The sequence below is a fragment of the Papio anubis genome, chromosome 1 (genome assembly GCF_008728515.1).
Source record: "Papio anubis isolate 15944 chromosome 1, Panubis1.0, whole genome shotgun sequence".
NCBI classification, from domain to species: Eukaryota; Metazoa; Chordata; class Mammalia; order Primates; family Cercopithecidae; genus Papio; species Papio anubis.
This window is the reverse complement of record NC_044976.1, coordinates 130,149,615-130,167,244: the sequence shown is the minus strand read 5'-3', so window position 1 is coordinate 130,167,244 and position 17,630 is coordinate 130,149,615. Positions and strand designations below refer to the sequence as shown.

At 41.9% G+C, this 17,630-nt stretch overlaps 1 protein-coding gene across 1 annotated transcript; it reads left to right on the top strand.

Annotated features, from left to right (window-relative positions):
* The first annotated feature begins 1,764 nt into the window (after nucleotides 1-1,764).
* Nucleotides 1,765-4,113, top strand: CRP (C-reactive protein). The gene is made up of 2 exons (XM_009184483.4): nucleotides 1,765-2,036; nucleotides 2,275-4,113. Exons 1-2 carry the CDS (start codon nucleotides 1,976-1,978, stop codon nucleotides 2,886-2,888), a joined length of 675 nt encoding a protein of 224 aa, XP_009182747.1. The 5' UTR covers nucleotides 1,765-1,975; the 3' UTR covers nucleotides 2,889-4,113.
* The last annotated feature ends 13,517 nt before the right edge of the window (nucleotides 4,114-17,630 follow it).

The window sequence follows — 17,630 nt, the reverse complement described above, 5'->3', positions numbered from 1 at the left end:
AATAAGAATTCAGGAGAAAGTTATAAACTGTGTTGAATGTTGCCAAGAAGCTGGGTAAAATAAGAACAGAAAATTCATTATTGAATTTAATGAGAGAGGTGTTTGTTTATGTTGGCTTCACTAGAGTGGTGAAGGCCAATGTCTGATTTCCATGGATTGAGGAGGGAACAGGAGATTGGAAAATAGAGGTTGTAAACTCCCATAAACCTTTCCTTCCTTCCTCCCTCTCTCCCTCCCATCCTTCCTTTTTTCTCTTTTCTTTCTTCTTTCTCTAAAATATTAAATTTATTATAGTATGGTTTTATGGAAATGATCAAGTAAAGATGAATAAATTAATAATGCAGAAGATAGGATACCTATAGGAGCAAAATCCCTTGTGTGGTCGACAGAGTCTGGGATTCACTGAAGAAGTGCAAGGGTTGGCCTTAGATGTAATACAGGGAGAGCTCATCACTTTTAATAGAGGAAGACAGAAAGGCTGGTACACTGGGTTGTAGGAGGATGTATAAGGATATCAGTTAGGTGTTAAGAACAGAAAGACTGAGTTCAAAGTGATTTAACAAAAGAAGAGAATATTTCTCCTTTAAGTAAATGTTCAGGTAGGCAGTCTACAGCTGATACAGTGGCTCCATACTCAATTATCCAGGCTCCATCTATCTTGTTGCCATGCCAACCTCAACATGCAGCTTACACTTGCTGGCCTGCAAGTGAACTGTTCCATCTCCTGCTATCATGACTGAATACTAGCCAAAGGGAAAAAGGGGGAAGTGGGAGGGGAAAGCATATACCTTTCTTAAAGAGCACAACCTAGAGATTGTCCCTATTCTGTTCATATCTCATTGGCCTTAATTTAATCACATCATCACTGCAATCTACAGTGGGGGCTGGGAAATTTGGTGTTTGAGGGGATGACCAAGCGCCCAACTGAAAATGTTATTCTTATCTTATGAGAAGTAGAGAATGGATGTGAGGGAATGGCTAGAAACCTCTGCTACAAAGGATATGGTGGTTCTTTTCTGATTGCTTCTAACTTCTCAATGAAAGGTGAGTTCATCAGCTGAGTAAAAGAATGAATGAGATTTTGGGGACTTGAGGAGCAAGGAGAAGGAGTATAATAGTCATTTTGAAGAGTGAGTTAAGTAGGGAACTGTAGTAAGATGGACAGACAGTGTGGAGAGATTACTTGAATCTTGTGGACAGAGGAAAGAGTAGAATCAGATTATCCTGACTCCTGCCTGAAGCTTTACATATTCAGAGAAAAATGTTGGAAGAAACTCTGACATAATGCTATGTCTGTCATCAGCACACATTTCATAGGACTTTTACTGTCAGGGCTGTCATTTAGTGCCAAGATGTTTAGAGAGCTCTTAATAAGTATAATCAGTTGGCTAAGAAAATGTGTCCATGACTCAGGGAAGGGCATATTTGTTTTCCTCATTTCCCAATCTGTAAATAAGCAAATTCTGAAAGAGGTTAGTGAAAATATCCATATCCAGAAGCTGTCAGCTTTCCTTCGTCAAACTCTATGACTTGGGCTGAAGTGGGTGTTGGAGAGGCAGCTACCATGTGCACCCAGATGACCACTCATTTAATATGTTACTATTTCCCGTTATTTTCTCAGGATAGATAGCCAAAGTGGAACCCTGGGAGATTTCTTCATTTTTCCTGTCACAAAGAATTGGTAATTCAGTAGTCATAGGAGTTTGTAATAAATAACCCACATTGATTTCTTTGTTCTGGAATAATTTTGCTTCTCCTCTTCCCGAAGCTCTGACACTTGCCCCAACAGGCAATGATGGAAAATTATTTACAAAGTGGCACAAACTCCCTTACTGCTTTGGATATAAATCCAGGCAGGAGGGGATAGCTCTGAGGCAAGAGATCTAGGACTTCTAGCCCCTGAACTTTCAGCCGAATACATCTTTTCCAAAGGAGTGAATTCAGGTCCTCGTATCACTGGCAGCAGGGCGTGACCATGGAGAAACTGTTGTGTTTCTTGGTCTTGACCAGCCTCTCTCATGCTTTTGGCCAGACAGGTAAGGGCCACCCCAGGCTATGGGAGAGATTTGATCTGAGGTATGGGGATGGGGTCTAAGACTGTATGAACAGAACAGTGGAGCACCCATCATGATGTGCGTGTGTGTGTGTGATGTGTGTGTGTAACTGCAGAAGGGGTCAGTCTGTTTCTCAACTTTAAACTCTATACGTAAGTGAGGGGATAGATCTTTGTGATCTGAGAAATCTCTCATATTTGCTTGTTTTTCTGGCTCACAGACATGTCGATGAAGGCTTTTGTGTTTCCCAAAGAGTCGGATAATTCCTATGTAACCCTCAAAGCACGGTTAACGAAGCCTCTCAAAGCCTTCACTGTGTGCCTCCACTTCTACACAGAACTGTCCTCAACCCGTGGGTACAGTATTTTCTCTTATGCCACCAAGAGACAAAGTAATGAGATTCTCATATTTTGGTCTAAGGATATAGGATACAGTTTTACAGTGGGTGGATCTGAAATATTATTCGAAGTTCCTGAAGTCACAGTAGCTCCAGTACACATTTGTACAAGCTGGGAGTCCACCTCGGGGATCGTGGAGTTCTGGGTGAATGGAAAGCCCAGGGTAAGGAAGAGTCTGAAGAGGGGATACACTGTGGGGGAAGATGCAAGCATCATCTTGGGGCAGGAGCAGGATTCCTTCGGTGGGAGCTTTGAAACACAGCAGTCCCTGGTGGGAGACATTGGAAATGTGAACATGTGGGACTTTGTGCTGTCACCAGATGAGATTAGCACCGTCTATCTTGGCGGGCCCTTCAGTCCTAATGTCCTGGACTGGGGGGCACTGAAGTATGAAGTGCAAGGTGAAGTGTTCATTAAACCCCAGCTGTGGTCCTGATGGTACCTCCCGGTTTTTTACACCGCACGCGCCCCATGTCTCTGTCTCTAGTACCTCCCGGTTTTTCACACTGCCTGGTTCCCATGTGGCTGTCTCTGGGCCTTTGTTCCCCTGTATGCATTGCAGGCCTGCTCCACCCTCCTCGCACCTGAGAATGGAGGTAAAGTGTCTGGTCTGGGAGCTCGTTAACTATGCTGGGAAACTTTGTCCAAAAGAATCAGAATTTGAGGTGTTTTGTTTTCATTTTTATTTCTTTTTAAGTTAGACAGATCTTGGAGATAATGTCTTACCCTCACATAGATGAAAAAACTGACACCCAGAAAGGAGAAATGATGTTTTAAAAAATGTCACAAGGCAAGAACTGAGAAGGAAGTGCTGGTCTTCTATTTAATTCCCCGCCCAGGACCCCCAGAAAGCAGGAGGGCATTGCCCACATTCACAGGGCTCTTCAGTCTCAGAATCAGGACATTGGCCAGGTCTCTGGTTTGGGTCTAGAGTGCTCATGATCATGCCATGGAACTGCTGGACCCAGGTCTCCTGAAATGGGAAGCCCAGCAATACTGCACAGTTCCTCCATTTTTCTCAAAGCACACTGGAAAGGCCGTTAGAATTGCCCTAGCAGAGAAGGTCTGCTTTTTTTCCAGAGCAAAATGAGGCACTAGGTATAAATATGTTGTTACTGCCAAGAACTTACATAACAATAGTTTTTGTTTGCTCGCAGTGCTTTCTTAATTTTATGGCTCTTCTGGGAAACTCCTCCCCTTTTGCACATGAACCTTGTGGGGCTGTGAATTCCTTCTTCAACCCCTCATTCCCAATATACCCAGGCCACAAGAGTGGACATGAACCACAGGGTGTCCTGTCAGAGTAGCCCATCTCCCATCTCCCTAGCTCCCTATCTGGAGGATAGTTGGATAGTTATGTGTTCCCAGCAGGACCAATTATAGCCTTTCCAAGGATTGAGTTACGGCCTTTGGGAGTGAGACATCTTCTTGCTGCTGGATTTCCAAGCTGAGAAGACATGAACCTGGGACCACCAGTAGCCATTTTGTTTGCCACATGGAGAGAGACTGAGGACAGAAGCCAAACTGGAAGTGGAGGAGCCAAGGGATTGACAAACAACAGAGCCTTGACCACATGGAGTCTCTGAATCAGCCTTTTCCAGAACCAGATCTATACCTGGACTGCCCAGGTCCATAAGCCAATAAAGCCCGTGTTTACGTGAGCAAGTGCAAGCTGTTTTCTGATGGTTGCTGTAGAGGTTGTGACTAACTTCTCTAAGGGCCTTTGAAACCAAGTCCCTGTAACTTTACACTGCCCATTACACAACATATCCATGGCACTTCAACCTGTCCCCGAGAGTCCCCTGAAGGGATTCCCTCTGACAAGCACATCCCTCTTTTGAGACAGCTGGCCATTCATGTATGGCCAGTTGTGGGGGTTTTAATACTCTCATTCTATCATTGTTCCAATTTGGGAGCAAAAACTAAAGATCATTGAGATCCATGAATCTGATGCCAGGTTCAGTGACTAGAATGCACTTGCCCCAGTTGGTTCCGGTTCTTTGTAGAAACAGACCACTCAAAGATGACAGCGGCTGGCTTCCTCCAGAAGTGTCCTTCAACACGGTCTTTCAGTACTAAGTGACCAGTAGAAGTTACTCCATAAAGACCACAGCCAGGAATGAATCATGGGGCTTCCTGCATATCAAATGGTTACCTAGGGAAGGCATATGGTAAACTAGTTAAGCCCAGAGGTTCTGGAATCAGACTGCCTAGGTTCAAATCCTGGCTTTACAACTTACTAGCTATGTGACCTTAGGTAATATAACCTCTTTATGTCTCAGTTTTCTTACCTACAAAGCAGGAGAAATAATAGTAAGTAGCTCAAAGGATTGCAATAAGAATCAAAGAAAATCATGCAAGCAAAGCACTTACTACAGTGCCTGGCACGTAGTAAGCTCTTATAACAGTTTTCTGCTCTTATTCTTATTAAGCCATTTTGTATTATATCCATAAACATAGATTCATTATACGCCATAAAAATACAACTTGGTAGAATTTATCTCGGTTGGCAGCAGCTGAAGTTTCTCATTTGCTAAGAATTAAGTTTGGAATGTTAGAAGGATGAATAACAAATCTTTGAAGCCGTTATTTATATGAATATTGACTTCTCTAATTGACTTTTGATAACCATTTGTAAGCACAGAAGTTAAGGATACATTCTCAGACAAAAAGGAGAGTGCAAATATTCTCTGTTGTCCAGTTAGGGCAGATCCATCCATCCTCACATTCAGCTAAGCAGAAGAGAGGATGGATACTCTTTTCTAGTTAAATAATCCAGATATGTCTTAATTATAAAAGGCCATCCCAACTCCCCAGGGATGTGGGTTGAGCTAATATTTTCTTCAGAATTCAATTGCTTGCATCTTACTATACATAGTGTAGTAGACAGCCTCTGGCCTTAATAATTTGAGCCAGGAAAATTTTAACACCTGGTATTTGCATTCAGAGAACATTAACAAATCTTAACAAAGCATTCGTAGGATGTTTAAATTTAAGTAATTTAGCCTACTGGTGGATACATCAATGTAATCTTGTTGGAAAATGTATTTCCAGGTAACTGGTGAATTGTCATACCATACAGAGCTATTAGATGTAATCCAATTAAATGTTAGATGACATCTGCCAAAGATGATTCTGATTTGGGCATGTTGGTTCTAAGCAATGCTTTTTTTTTGCAGTAAGTGGAGAGTAAGATCAAGCATCTACCGTGGCCACTTCTAGCTGATGCTAATAAAGCCATGTCATCAGCACTGGTTTTCTGATAGAGTAGGGACCATGGATCTGATTTTTCCAGAAGTAGAATCAGGCCTCAGGGAATGAGTTAAAAAGACATAGGGACAAATGGTCTATAAAACTGATAATAGAAAGGAGGTGAAAGAGGGATGGTGGCCTAGTGCTTGAAGAGATATTGTGGTGCATTTACAGGCCAAATAAGAGAAAGTAGACCAATAGTATGAATCAGAGATGTTGGAGGCTGCTACTTGATAGAACACTTTCTTTTTGGAGCTGAAAATAGCCACGTTGGTATAAGGGTTAGGGCCAGGCCTGACCCTAATGTAAGCGACTTAGCGTGGGATGCAATATAGTGACGTGCAGATCAGAAACCTAAAATCTCCCTGTGTCAGAAAAAAATATTAGCTCACTGGACAGGCAACAAGCCTTGCACACTTTACAAAAAGAGATGGTCATGGAGAGAGCAGTCTTAAGAATGGGCTACATATCAGGCCAGGTGAGTGGATGAGAAGCCACCTCTGTGATAAGACCTGGTCTATCCAGGCCCCGGAGAAAAGACTACAGGCTGCCTCAAAAGTGAGACCAGGATCTGATGGAAATGAATTTGGAGTCCCAGCTGACAAAGTAAGTAGAATGTTAAATCTGTGATATTCTCCCCCATGCTTTCACTATCCTCAAGTTTGATGTGCCCCAGGGAAGCAAAGATTGACAAAGGAAGCAAATGGCTCTAGATGGTTCACCACCACCACCACCTAGATCAGATTTCCAAAGTATAGATTTCTGACCACTAGAATCCCAGGGTAAAGAGAAGCACTGCTTTGATTTCTAGGTAGTTTTATCCTAGGACAACTGCCCACTAGTCTCAGATGGGTTGTCATACTTGCCTGGATTCATTCTCTTCAGCTCCCTGTCTCTATTTCATCTATGCATCTTTTCATTTCTTCTGTACTAGAACGTAGGTTAAGTGGGCTTGTTAGCCTTTTCCTTCAGAAAACGCAGACTCCTAGCTCAAATTTCCTGGATCACCTGGCCCAGTGATCACTTATAGTCTGCTGATTACAGGCATCATTTTCTTCTGGGTGTTTGAGTATAGATTCATTGACCCCAGTCCTCCTAGAGTAGATCCTCTGGGGTTAGCGCTCAGGAATATACAAGAGCACAAGCCCTTTTGTACCATGTGCTTTTAGAGCTATCACTGTAGTGTTTTCCTGACAGCTCAGATTTCTTACCTCAGGGACATGCCTGGCTCCCACTAAGCTTGCAGTCAGGTGGTCACCTTTAAAGAAGCATCTAGTGCATCTGTACCCAGGTCATCCCCTTGGCCTACTTCTGGTGCATTCTTTCAGGCCTCATTCAGTGTGGACCCTTCTGTCCTATGCCCTTCATACACACAGATAAGTGATCTCCAAAGTCTCATCACTGCCCCCAGGATGATAATTACTTAATCACACAGGGCAGATCACACACAATCTTAGAACAAAACAAAAACAAAAACAAAAACTTCTTACACTTACTGAGCTCTTACCATGCCAGGTACTGTTGTAAGTCTTTTAAATATATTCACTTGTTTAATGACAATACTATGAGTTATGTAATATTTTATAGTCCTCATTTTACAGATGAGAAAACTGAAGTTTGGAGAGGTTAATTAACTTTCTCAGAGCTATGATTTGAACCTAGGCAGTCTGGCTACTCAGCTCTATGCTTCTAACCACTGTATTCTACTGACACATGCAACAGAAGCTTACACCCTAGACTTATACCCCTAGCGCAAGAGGGAGGGTGTGGGGATGTGTGTTTTTTCTTATGGCGAAGTCATTCCAGGATGCCGTATATTCAGTGTTAGCTACCATTGCAGATCCACTGGCAATCACCCTACTTTTTATTTTGTTCTTATGTGCTTAGGAGAATGGCTTGCACATAGAAATCCTATTCAGCCTTAGCATGAATACAATTGTGCCATATTGTCAAAGTTCTTCTCTGACCTCCATCTCTTCTATAGTCATGCACACCCTTAGATGTAACTTCACATCCTACTGGCATTCACCGAACACATAGAGTCATACAAGGGACTCTCTAGGCCAGCAATTCTCAACTTTGGATACGAATATTGGAACCACCTGGAGAACTTTCAAAAATCCAGTTGCTTAGGCCATAACCAGATAATTATGTTGGATTATCTGGTGGTGAGACTCAGGCATCATTACTTTTAAACCTCCTTAATGATTACAGTGTACAGCCATGTCTCCAACAGCCACTCTTTTAGGTGCCACTCTTCTAGGGTGAGTGATGGTTTAGAAAAGATTGCAGAGTCACAGCTGTGGTCCCTGACTCTTTGTGTGGTTATTTCTGACGAGTATGCCCCTTGTTTCTTAATTTTCTTATGCTATAGTGGTTTCAGTTTGAGTCAGGGGAGCATACCAAACTCCATTTCAACACTGGAGTTTGGAGTCATAGCTCTAGGATTAAATAAAGCGACAGCCCTGTATTTAGTGTGTTCCTATTTATTCAGTAAAGCCTCACTGTGATGACAAATATTGTATTTGTATTTTCCTTTTTCCCCAGTTGATACTTTGTATCTCTGTAGTGTGGAGAAACCAAAGTGCCAAGATATTTGAAAAGCTGAAATCCTTAAGTATTTTTATCAGAGCATCACAGATGTAGGAGGAAGAGAGAAGAGGCTTCCCAAACAAACATAGCTGAGGGAAGGGTAAAGGTTGCATTGCAAGCTTGTTACACTTCTCTCCTGATAAAGTTCACTGAATGCTCTGTGATATGCTGCAAGCAGTTACAGAGCTGCACTGGCAGGTTGCTGGAGCCAGGGGTGGGTTGTAAAATGGTTTATGGGAAGGTCTTTCATTCTCTCTCGTGCACTTTTCTTTCTTTTGCTTTAGCTCTTGCTCTCTCCATCTCTATTTCTCTCTGCCGCTCTCTCTCTTTTTCAATTTTAGGCCTTCTTTACAGCATATCCATTTTAGAGGTAGTTCCTATAATGTAGTGGGCTCCATGAAATCAATGAAATTCCCAGTGTTCGCCTATTGCATTGGTAGCTGCATTCTTTTAACTCACCTAAGGAGCCCAGACACTAACAAGAAGGCAATTTGGTATCGGAAAAATGTCTTCTTCCTTCTTTGTACCAATCCTTTCACCTATACGATTTATTTTTGTTTAAATTATACATGTACCTTTTATTGGGCAAATGGTTAGAATGAGAGAACAAAAGCTTTTGGAGCAATTACTTTAAGCCAGTCTTATAATTAAAAAAATAGATGCAAAAAGTTTGTAAAAGGATATTAAAAAATTTTAAACTATACATCATTAAAAAAACTAGTCCAGAAATGTACCACCATTTGTAATAGTCCTTTTTTTCTTGCGTGTTTAGAATATGCTACCCATATGTTAGTTGGTTCTCCTAGTCAATGGAGAAACAGCCTCTATTATCAATTTCTCATTGGATATCAATGGGAAAACTCATGATGAGATCATGATGAATAAGCTCCAGATTCTTTTTACATGAAATGATGTCTTATATGGGAATTAATATATTGTGAAATACTTTGGTACCTAAATGTATATATAGCTCAGGATGTCTAGCTGATATTGTTCTGTTTTAAGCATTCTGGGCATAAAGCCAAGTAACCACAGTGAGACTGGGTGTCTTATTCATAAAATGGGATCTTCATTCCCTCTTTCCTTGCTTCTTAATTACACACACACACACACACACACACACAGACACACACACACTCACACACGCACACTTCATTTTAGAACGGATACAACCACATTATGAAAAGTTAGTAAGGAAAAAAAATCCTCCATAATTCCATTATTATAATAAGAACATATTGTCTGGAAGCATTCCTTATACTTTTTTTCTAAAATAGTCACTTCTTTTAAAAATAGTGTATATACAAGTCTGTTATTTTTTCTTTTATCAAAAGCATTTTTATTTACATGTTATATCATAAGATTCACCACTGACATTTAAATGGCTATCTATTCTATTTGGTGGATGTAGACATATACAGTTTACTTAAACATGCCCCAATTTTCTGTTTGCTATCCTAAGTAATGTTAAGTGGTTGTCTTTGTGAAAAAAGCTCCCCCTCCCAATATTTTACATCATTTCCCTGGAATGGATTCTCAAAATGTGACTGTCCTAATTCACCAGGCGATGCCACCCAGAGTTGTTGGAGCACCAGCAGGTATCGCGCATTCTCTAATAAATAACCCATATTGATCTCTCATTTTGTGATTTATCTTGCTCTCTTTGCTCTTAGAGCTTTGATTCATGGCTCCAAGGGGGCAATTTTGGAAAATCATTTACCAGCTGAGACATCCTGACTGCTGCACATATGAGGTCAAGGTGGGGCAAACTTGAAACAGAGGGATCTCAGATGTCCAAACCCAGAATCTCAGCCACTGATACTTTTTTCAAGAAAATGATCAGAATTCCAGGCACACCAAAAGCAGGGAGGGAATATGGAGTTTCCTGGTCTCTAAACATGGAGTTTTCCATGTTTCCTGGTTTTCATCAGCCTCCCAGTGCTTTCCCTCAGACAGGGAGGCACTGCTTCCACTGATGGCTAAGATCTTGTCCTGCAAATATGCCTGTGCAAAGCCAGGTTAGGGAAAAGGGCCAGCACGGGTGAGAGGTTGTGGTCTGGGGCAGAGTTCAGGCTGTGGTTTGTAAGTCCAATCTCTCTGTATGTTGCGAGGAATACATCTTTGTGGCCTGGCAAGCTTAACCGATGACCTTTTCTCTCTCTGCTTTCTATCCTACAGATGTGAACAAAAAGGGTTTTGTGTTTTGCCAGAGTCAGACAATTCCTTTGTGATCCTGAGTGCAGAGCTAAAGAAGGCACTCAAGACCTTTATTGTGGGTCTCCATGTCTATATGCACCTGACCAGTGAACATAGCCTTTTTTGGTTATGCTGTGAGGACGCGATAATGAATCCTCCTCTCTAAGGAAAAGACTGGAGGCTACAGCACATCCGTGGGTGGAACTGGGATAATTTTAAAGTCTCCTAAGAATTCTGCACCGTGTACCTCTGTTTAAACTGGAGTCGGCCTCAGGGATCATGGAGTTCTGGGTGGATGGGAAGCCCATGGTGAGGAGGAGTCTGAAGAAGGGATACACTGTGGGGACAGAGGCAGGCATCATCCTGGGGCAGGAGCAGAATCCCTTCAGTGAGAGCTTTGACACAAACCAGTCCTTGGTGGGAGATATTGAAGATGTGAACATGTGGGACTTTGTGAAATTAGATATTAGGTTAGATTAGATGGCCAGATGACATTAATGCCATCTATGTTGGTGCGGCCTTCAGTCCTAATGTCCCTGACTGGCGGACGCTGACATACGAAGTGCACAGGGAAGAGTTCACCAAGCCCTAGTGGTGACCCTGAGGCCCAACTGCAGGTCCCAAAGGTTCCTCCTGGGATTACACCTGACATTTCCCTGACTTTGGTTCTGAGGTCTTTTTGTCCTGCATACCTGGCTCTCTCACCCCAAGGGTCCTGTATTTCCCTTCTTTCTTCACTCTGCTTTCATCAGCACAAGGGCCAGTACAGAGCAGAGGGTCCCATTCATGGCTTAGAATCACCAGGCTACACCCCAGGCCTATTAAATCTGATTTCCTGGAGGTGAGACCCAACCATCCATATTTTTAAAGCTCTTTAAGTGATTCCAGTGTTCTGCCAAAGCTGAGAGCTGCTGCCTTTATGTCTGTCTAAGAGCAAATGAGCCAGACTTTTTGTCCTAAAAAAGACAGCATGTGTCCAACTATAGTTCTGCCAATATTTTCATTTGCCTTTATCCATATACCTACCATGGTTTATTGTGCTTTATTGTATTAACTAAGGAATACAGGAGTATTTTCCAGCATTCTGCCCTCATCATTAGAATGTGGTCATTATAAATTAGAATTATCTGTAACTTTTAAAATCCTTTCTATTTGAAGATTCAAGAAATCTAAGACATGTTTTGTTGTTGTTGTTTAATTTGTTCCATTTTCTTTCTTAAGGCTGACCAATATTCATTAGGTGAAATTTCTATTGGTTTTTGATTTCTTATTTATCGTCCCTCAGGTCACTTTTCTCCATGTCCTGATCCTTATATTTTAAATTTTATTTTTTTCAAATCTCTCTTCCATATTACTGATTTATTTTCTGCTTTTCATATTGGGATCCTTTTTCTAATGCCATTGAAAATTCTGTGATGCTTTTTGAGTTTCCTTAAATTCTTTCTTAGATTTAGTATGTTTTTTTCCAATGATTTTTCATCAATTCTCTTTTCTTCAATATACTTAAAAGTTTAATACAGTTACTGTCTAAAGTTTTCTACATTTTCCTGTGATTAATCTTTAAAGTTTTTGACATACATCTTTTGCATGCTTTAGATAATTTTCTTTTATATTTTAGTACTTTTCAGTCTCACTATTTATTCAAATACAGTATGAGGGGTACATTCTCTTTGTCTCCTTTCCGCCTACCTGGCCACAATTTCCCTAGGAATCTTTGCAAGCTGGCTGATGGACTTAGGTAATACTAAGAATTTCAAGTATTTCAGCCCCAGGATTAGCCTCTTTCAACTCCCCTTTGAAATGATCCCCTGAAACAGTTTGGATGTTTGTCCCTTCAAAATCTCATGTTGAAATATGGTTCCCAATGTTGGAGGTGGGGCCTGGTGGGAGATGTTTGGATAATGGGGGCAGATCCCTCATGAGTGATTTAGTGCCATCCCCTTAGTGATGAGTGAGTTCACTCAGTTTGGTCATAAAAGATCTGGTTGTTTAAAAGACCCTGTGATCTCTCCCTTCCCTCTCTCGTCCCTGCTCTTGCCATGTGACACACTGGCACCCCTTCACCTTCCACCATGATTGTACGCTTTCTTAGGCCCTTGCTAGAAGCAGATGCCAGCACCATGCTTCCTGTACAGCCTGAAGAACTGAAGCCAATCGAGCCCCTTTTCTTTATAAATTACCCAGTCTCAGGTATTCCTTTATGGCAATGCAAAATGGACTAACACACTCCCCACCTCCACCAATTTCTGCTGATTGTCACAGACTCTCTCAGGTGCACTTTTTCATAGTTGTGTCTTTATGTCTCTCTTAAAGGGATGACTCAGAATGCTGGGGAAGACACAGTTAACAATAGCAGCAGCATCAGACAAGATTAGGTCTTGGGTTCTTTTGGAGAGGGTGATAGTCTGGGAAGCTTTGCTTTCCTCTGTCTGGCTCCTCTCCTTGAGACTAGTGCCATGTCCCACGTCTGATATCCATCGGTTTCCAGCAAAGAGGTCCAAGGTCGCCTACACATGACAGCTATCTCTGGGGCTCTGGGACATTTCACTCTTCACTAGGTATGAAGCAAGTGGAGATTCTCATTGCAGTTCTGTCCTGAAGCATAGATCTTCAGGGGAGAAAGTTTCAGGAAGGCCATGTTCACTTGAGATTTGAGCTGGGTCCTTCAAATCAAGCATTGCTAGCCACAAGGCTGATGTGATTTTTATTCAAGTATTTATTTCTCAGTTTATTCTAAACAGGCAAAGAGGTGATATTGTTTCCTCAAAACTCTAAGAGTACCTTGAAGACAGAGGAAAGCTCCTCCATGGAGAGATTCTCACCTGCAAACAGCCAGAGTGGAGCCTGGGCAGGACTTCAGACTTCTAAGAGGAGTAACAGTGTAGTGGGCAGTCTCTCATAAATAGCACAAAGAGTCTTTCCTCATCAGGGGTGGGTTTCCTTTTAGAATCAGGGCAGACTTGTCGAAGTTCTCCAGGAGCTGGGGCAGGCTCATTTCAAAACAAACTGTGCCCTGATACATGGAATCTTTGGCCTTTGTATTGTTGATGCCTCGATCTGAAAGTCAGAAATAGATCCTATTCTTCTCTATGCTTTACTCATGTTTGGGGTCAAAGAGGGACTTCGAAGGCATAATCTGTACATTTATATGCTTCATTTGCAGTTTCTTAAAGTCTACCTTTCCTCTCCACCCTGTTACTCAACCGAACTTGGGTCTGCCCATTTGGTGCAGCAAAGTCAAATGCTGACAACAGGATTTGCAGTGGGAGACAGTGAAGCCTTTATTGCAAGATGCCAGACAAGGAGAATCTAAGACCCAAACATCCTGATGACTTACATGGAGGGTTTTTAAAGGCAGGGAGGCAGAGATTACAGGCAAAGTCATAAATCAACACATGGAGGCCATACGGTGGTTTGGCCTCCGTAAAGGGGGACATCTCAAGTTGGGAGGGCCACAGATCATAGGTGGATTAAAGAATTTTCTGATATGTGATTGGTTAAGGTTTGTCTAAAAACTTGGGGTCCACAGAAATATTGAGCTCTGGCCTGTGGGCATGAGTTTCTTCAGGCCTCTCAGGAAGAAATTTAGAACGAAGTACAGCAGTGAGTGTTCAGTCCTCAGTTCCCCACTATCTTTGGTCATCTGAGGAAGACAGCATTTTCCATCCACTGGCACAGAGATCTCAGATAATGGCATTTGGTGGGGGGTTGGGTTTCTGAAAAACAACTCAGGAACATATATTAGGATGTTATTTTTAGTTTCTATAGGGGAACCAAACATCCTGTGATTCTAATTTCCTTGGCTATTGCTTGAAGCTATTATTACCTTCTCGCTTATCAAGTGGCTTATTTACTTCTCCAGGCTAGCTAGGTACCTGGAATTTCCCTTGAAGAAGCTCAAGATTTTCCTTTATTTCCATGCATGGGTGAGGGATGTGGGCTGGCAGGCTTCTAAGTGGGGTCCCTGCTCCATCTCACCCTCAAGGGTTAAGATAACCAGACTAACTGAGTTCAGGTCCTGGTTTCATCTTATAACAGCTGGGTGACCTTAGGTAAATGACTTATATGCTGCATTCTTCAGGTTTCCTCATCTTTTAAATGGGGGATAATATAGGGCCCATTTCACTGCACAAGCTAGTGCTCATTGCATGCTATCTATACTTTATGACTAATATGATTGTTAGTGATCATGATTTCAATTACCCAGGCTCTGGGTCAGAGCCTCAGTGTGGTGAAGGGATCCATCGATGGGTAGATAATGAAGAAGGGACACCCGATTGTATGGGGAGAATGTGTCAGCTTGGGCTGAAAAAAAGTCGTAGAAATTATCACAAAGTTAAAGCATAAGGGGAGAATTTGAAAGGCCTATACCTAGAATGTTGTGGCTACAGGAAACAGTTTGATTCAGAGACTGACGGAAGAGTCAGCGAGAGGGTAAGGAAGCTTCAGAATTTCGCATGTACTCAGAAAAGTCTCATTCAGATTTTTAGGAGGACATCAGAAACACATGGAGGATAAAAATCTACTTAAAAGGCCTTATTCTACCTTAAAAGAACAGGAAATGGAAATGGAAAGGAAGATACTGTGATCCGACCACATTGGCCCTACAAAGGGTAAGAGGAGCAGGATCTGGCCGGGTGCGGTGGCGCATGCCTGTAATCCCAGGACTTTGGGAGGCCGAGGCAGGTGGATCACTTGAGGCCAGGAGTTCGAGACCAGCCTGGGCAATATGGCGAAACTCCATCTCTACTAAAAAAATAAAAAAATTAGCCACATGGTGGTGCATGCCTGTAATCCCAGCTCCTCAGGAGGCTGAGGCATGAGGATCACTTAAATCTGGGAGTTGGAGATTGCGGGGAGCCGAGTTTGCACCACTACACTCCAGTATGGGCGACAGAGTGAGACTCTATCTCAAAATATTAAAAAAAAATAAAAAATAAAAAAAGAGGAGCAGGATCTGTAGGGGCAGCTAGCTGTAGCTTTCAAAACCCAGCAACAGGGCTCCCTTCAATAGAACAGAGGAGGCGTGGAGAGAAAGGAGGTGGGGCACTAGAGGAAGCACATCAGATCACGCCTTTGAGGAAAAGAAGAGGAAGGAAAGGTTTTTGTATCATTGAATAGCCCAAGTTGCTTTGGGCCTGGAAACTCTCAATCTGAGGAACGGTGGTGGCCGGGGAGGAGCTGAGTCCAGGACACAAGAGTTGCTGCTGGACTCCTGAGAGTAAAGCCTGGAAGCACTAACCATGCAGCATTAAGTTGGAGTCTATAGGCCCTTTGCTGGGAAGCTGGGTTCAAAGGGGAAGGGTTTCCACTCAGGCTTCCCCATTTCCATTAAACAAGGAGAATGATCTTTTCAAATGTAAGTAAGATCAAGTCTCTTCCTGATGAAAAACCTGCAAAAGTTTCCCACTGCCCTTTGTATAAATTCCAAACCCTTTACCTGACCCTCATGGCTCTGTGTTTTCGGACCCGTGCTCCTTCTGTAACATCGTCACGCTTCTCTCTCACTCTCTGAATTCCAGCCCCCCTGCCATTTTGTCTGATCATTTCTTCCACAAATATATATTGAATGACTGTGATATGACAGGCACTAGCTTTTGATGCTTTGGATAAGCAGTAAAACCAGAAACATACCCACATCAGACAAAATCACGGTCACCTGGAACTTGTATAGCAGTGAGTTTCAATATGCTTGCTTTGCTTCCGTCTCAAAGCCTTTGCATACGTTCTCTGCGCCCGAAGCACTCTTTCTTCAGAGCCTCATGTGACTGGCTGGCTTCTACATCATTCTGTCTCAGATCAGAATCCTGTTATTGTTTTCTAACCAAATATTACTATCTAAAAAATATTGTTGTTTCTTTACAGTTTGGCTTCTCCACTAGACTGTAAATTCCATGAAAGTAGAGACATTGTTCCCGACTGTATTCTTAGTTTCTAGAATGGTATGGATTCTTAGTATGTTCTCAATAAATATTTGATGAATTAATTAATTCTACAGAAGGAAGCAGCAGCTAAGAAATGCTTTGGATTCTGTTGAGGATGGAAAAATACTTAAAGAGCAAGGAGTTGTTAGACCATAAATCTGCTCACAGAATGGCCTGTTACAAATGTGAGGTTGCTTGCTCCTTAGAGAAAGGAGGGAATGTCCAGAGACAGAGTCCACATTTATTTCAGCACTATGCTTCTGGGAATAAAGCAGGCAGGAAAATGGAAATTAAAAGATTATTAAGAATACGTGGGATAGATAGGGGATCAAGTAGCTTCAGGAGAGGTCTAACAATTGCATACCTCTACAGATCTCTGAATTTTTCAGCAAGATACAAGTAATTCAAATACTGTCTCCATAATAGGAGGCAGTACACATGTTGGTGAATTTTCCTCAAAGATGTTGAAAATGTTGCAGCACAATCACTTCTTGATAGGGAGATTTCTGCTCTGTGTGTGTGTGTGTGTGTGTGTGTTTGGTTAACACGTGCTAATTGATTGATGTTTAGGAGGCAAGGACCTCTTTTGTTTTTAAACTGAAGTGTAGCATACTTAAGAAAAATGCAGAAATCACAAGTATGTAGCCTGGTGAATTTTCCCAAGGCAAACATACTTGTGGAGCCATTACCCAGATTTAGTAATTCTAGTAATGAGAAGAATACAGCACTAATTATGTGATATTTCTGCCCAAAATTCATAACTTGAATCTAATCATTAAAAGACATCAGATAAGCCCCTCATCCACTTCCCAGTCACAATTTCTCCAGCTGAAGGTTAGCATTATTTTGACTTCTAATTCCATAGGTTAGCTGTGGCTATCTTGGAACTTTACATAAAATATTTTCTATGAATCATTTAAGAGTAAGTTGTTGACATGATGCCCCATCATCCCCAAATACTTTAGTGTGTAATGCAAGCGAACAAAGACCTTCTCCTACATGACCCCAGTACAACCATCAAAATCAGGAAATTAACCCTGAAATATCGCCATTATCTAATTTGCATATCCCATTCAACTTTCACCAATTGTCCCAATCATGTCCTTTATAGCAAAAAGATACAAACCAGGATTACACACTGCATTTAGTTGTCATGTTTCTTCAGTCACCTTTGATTTCTAGAGCATTTCCTCATCCTTTTCAGTCTTTCTTTA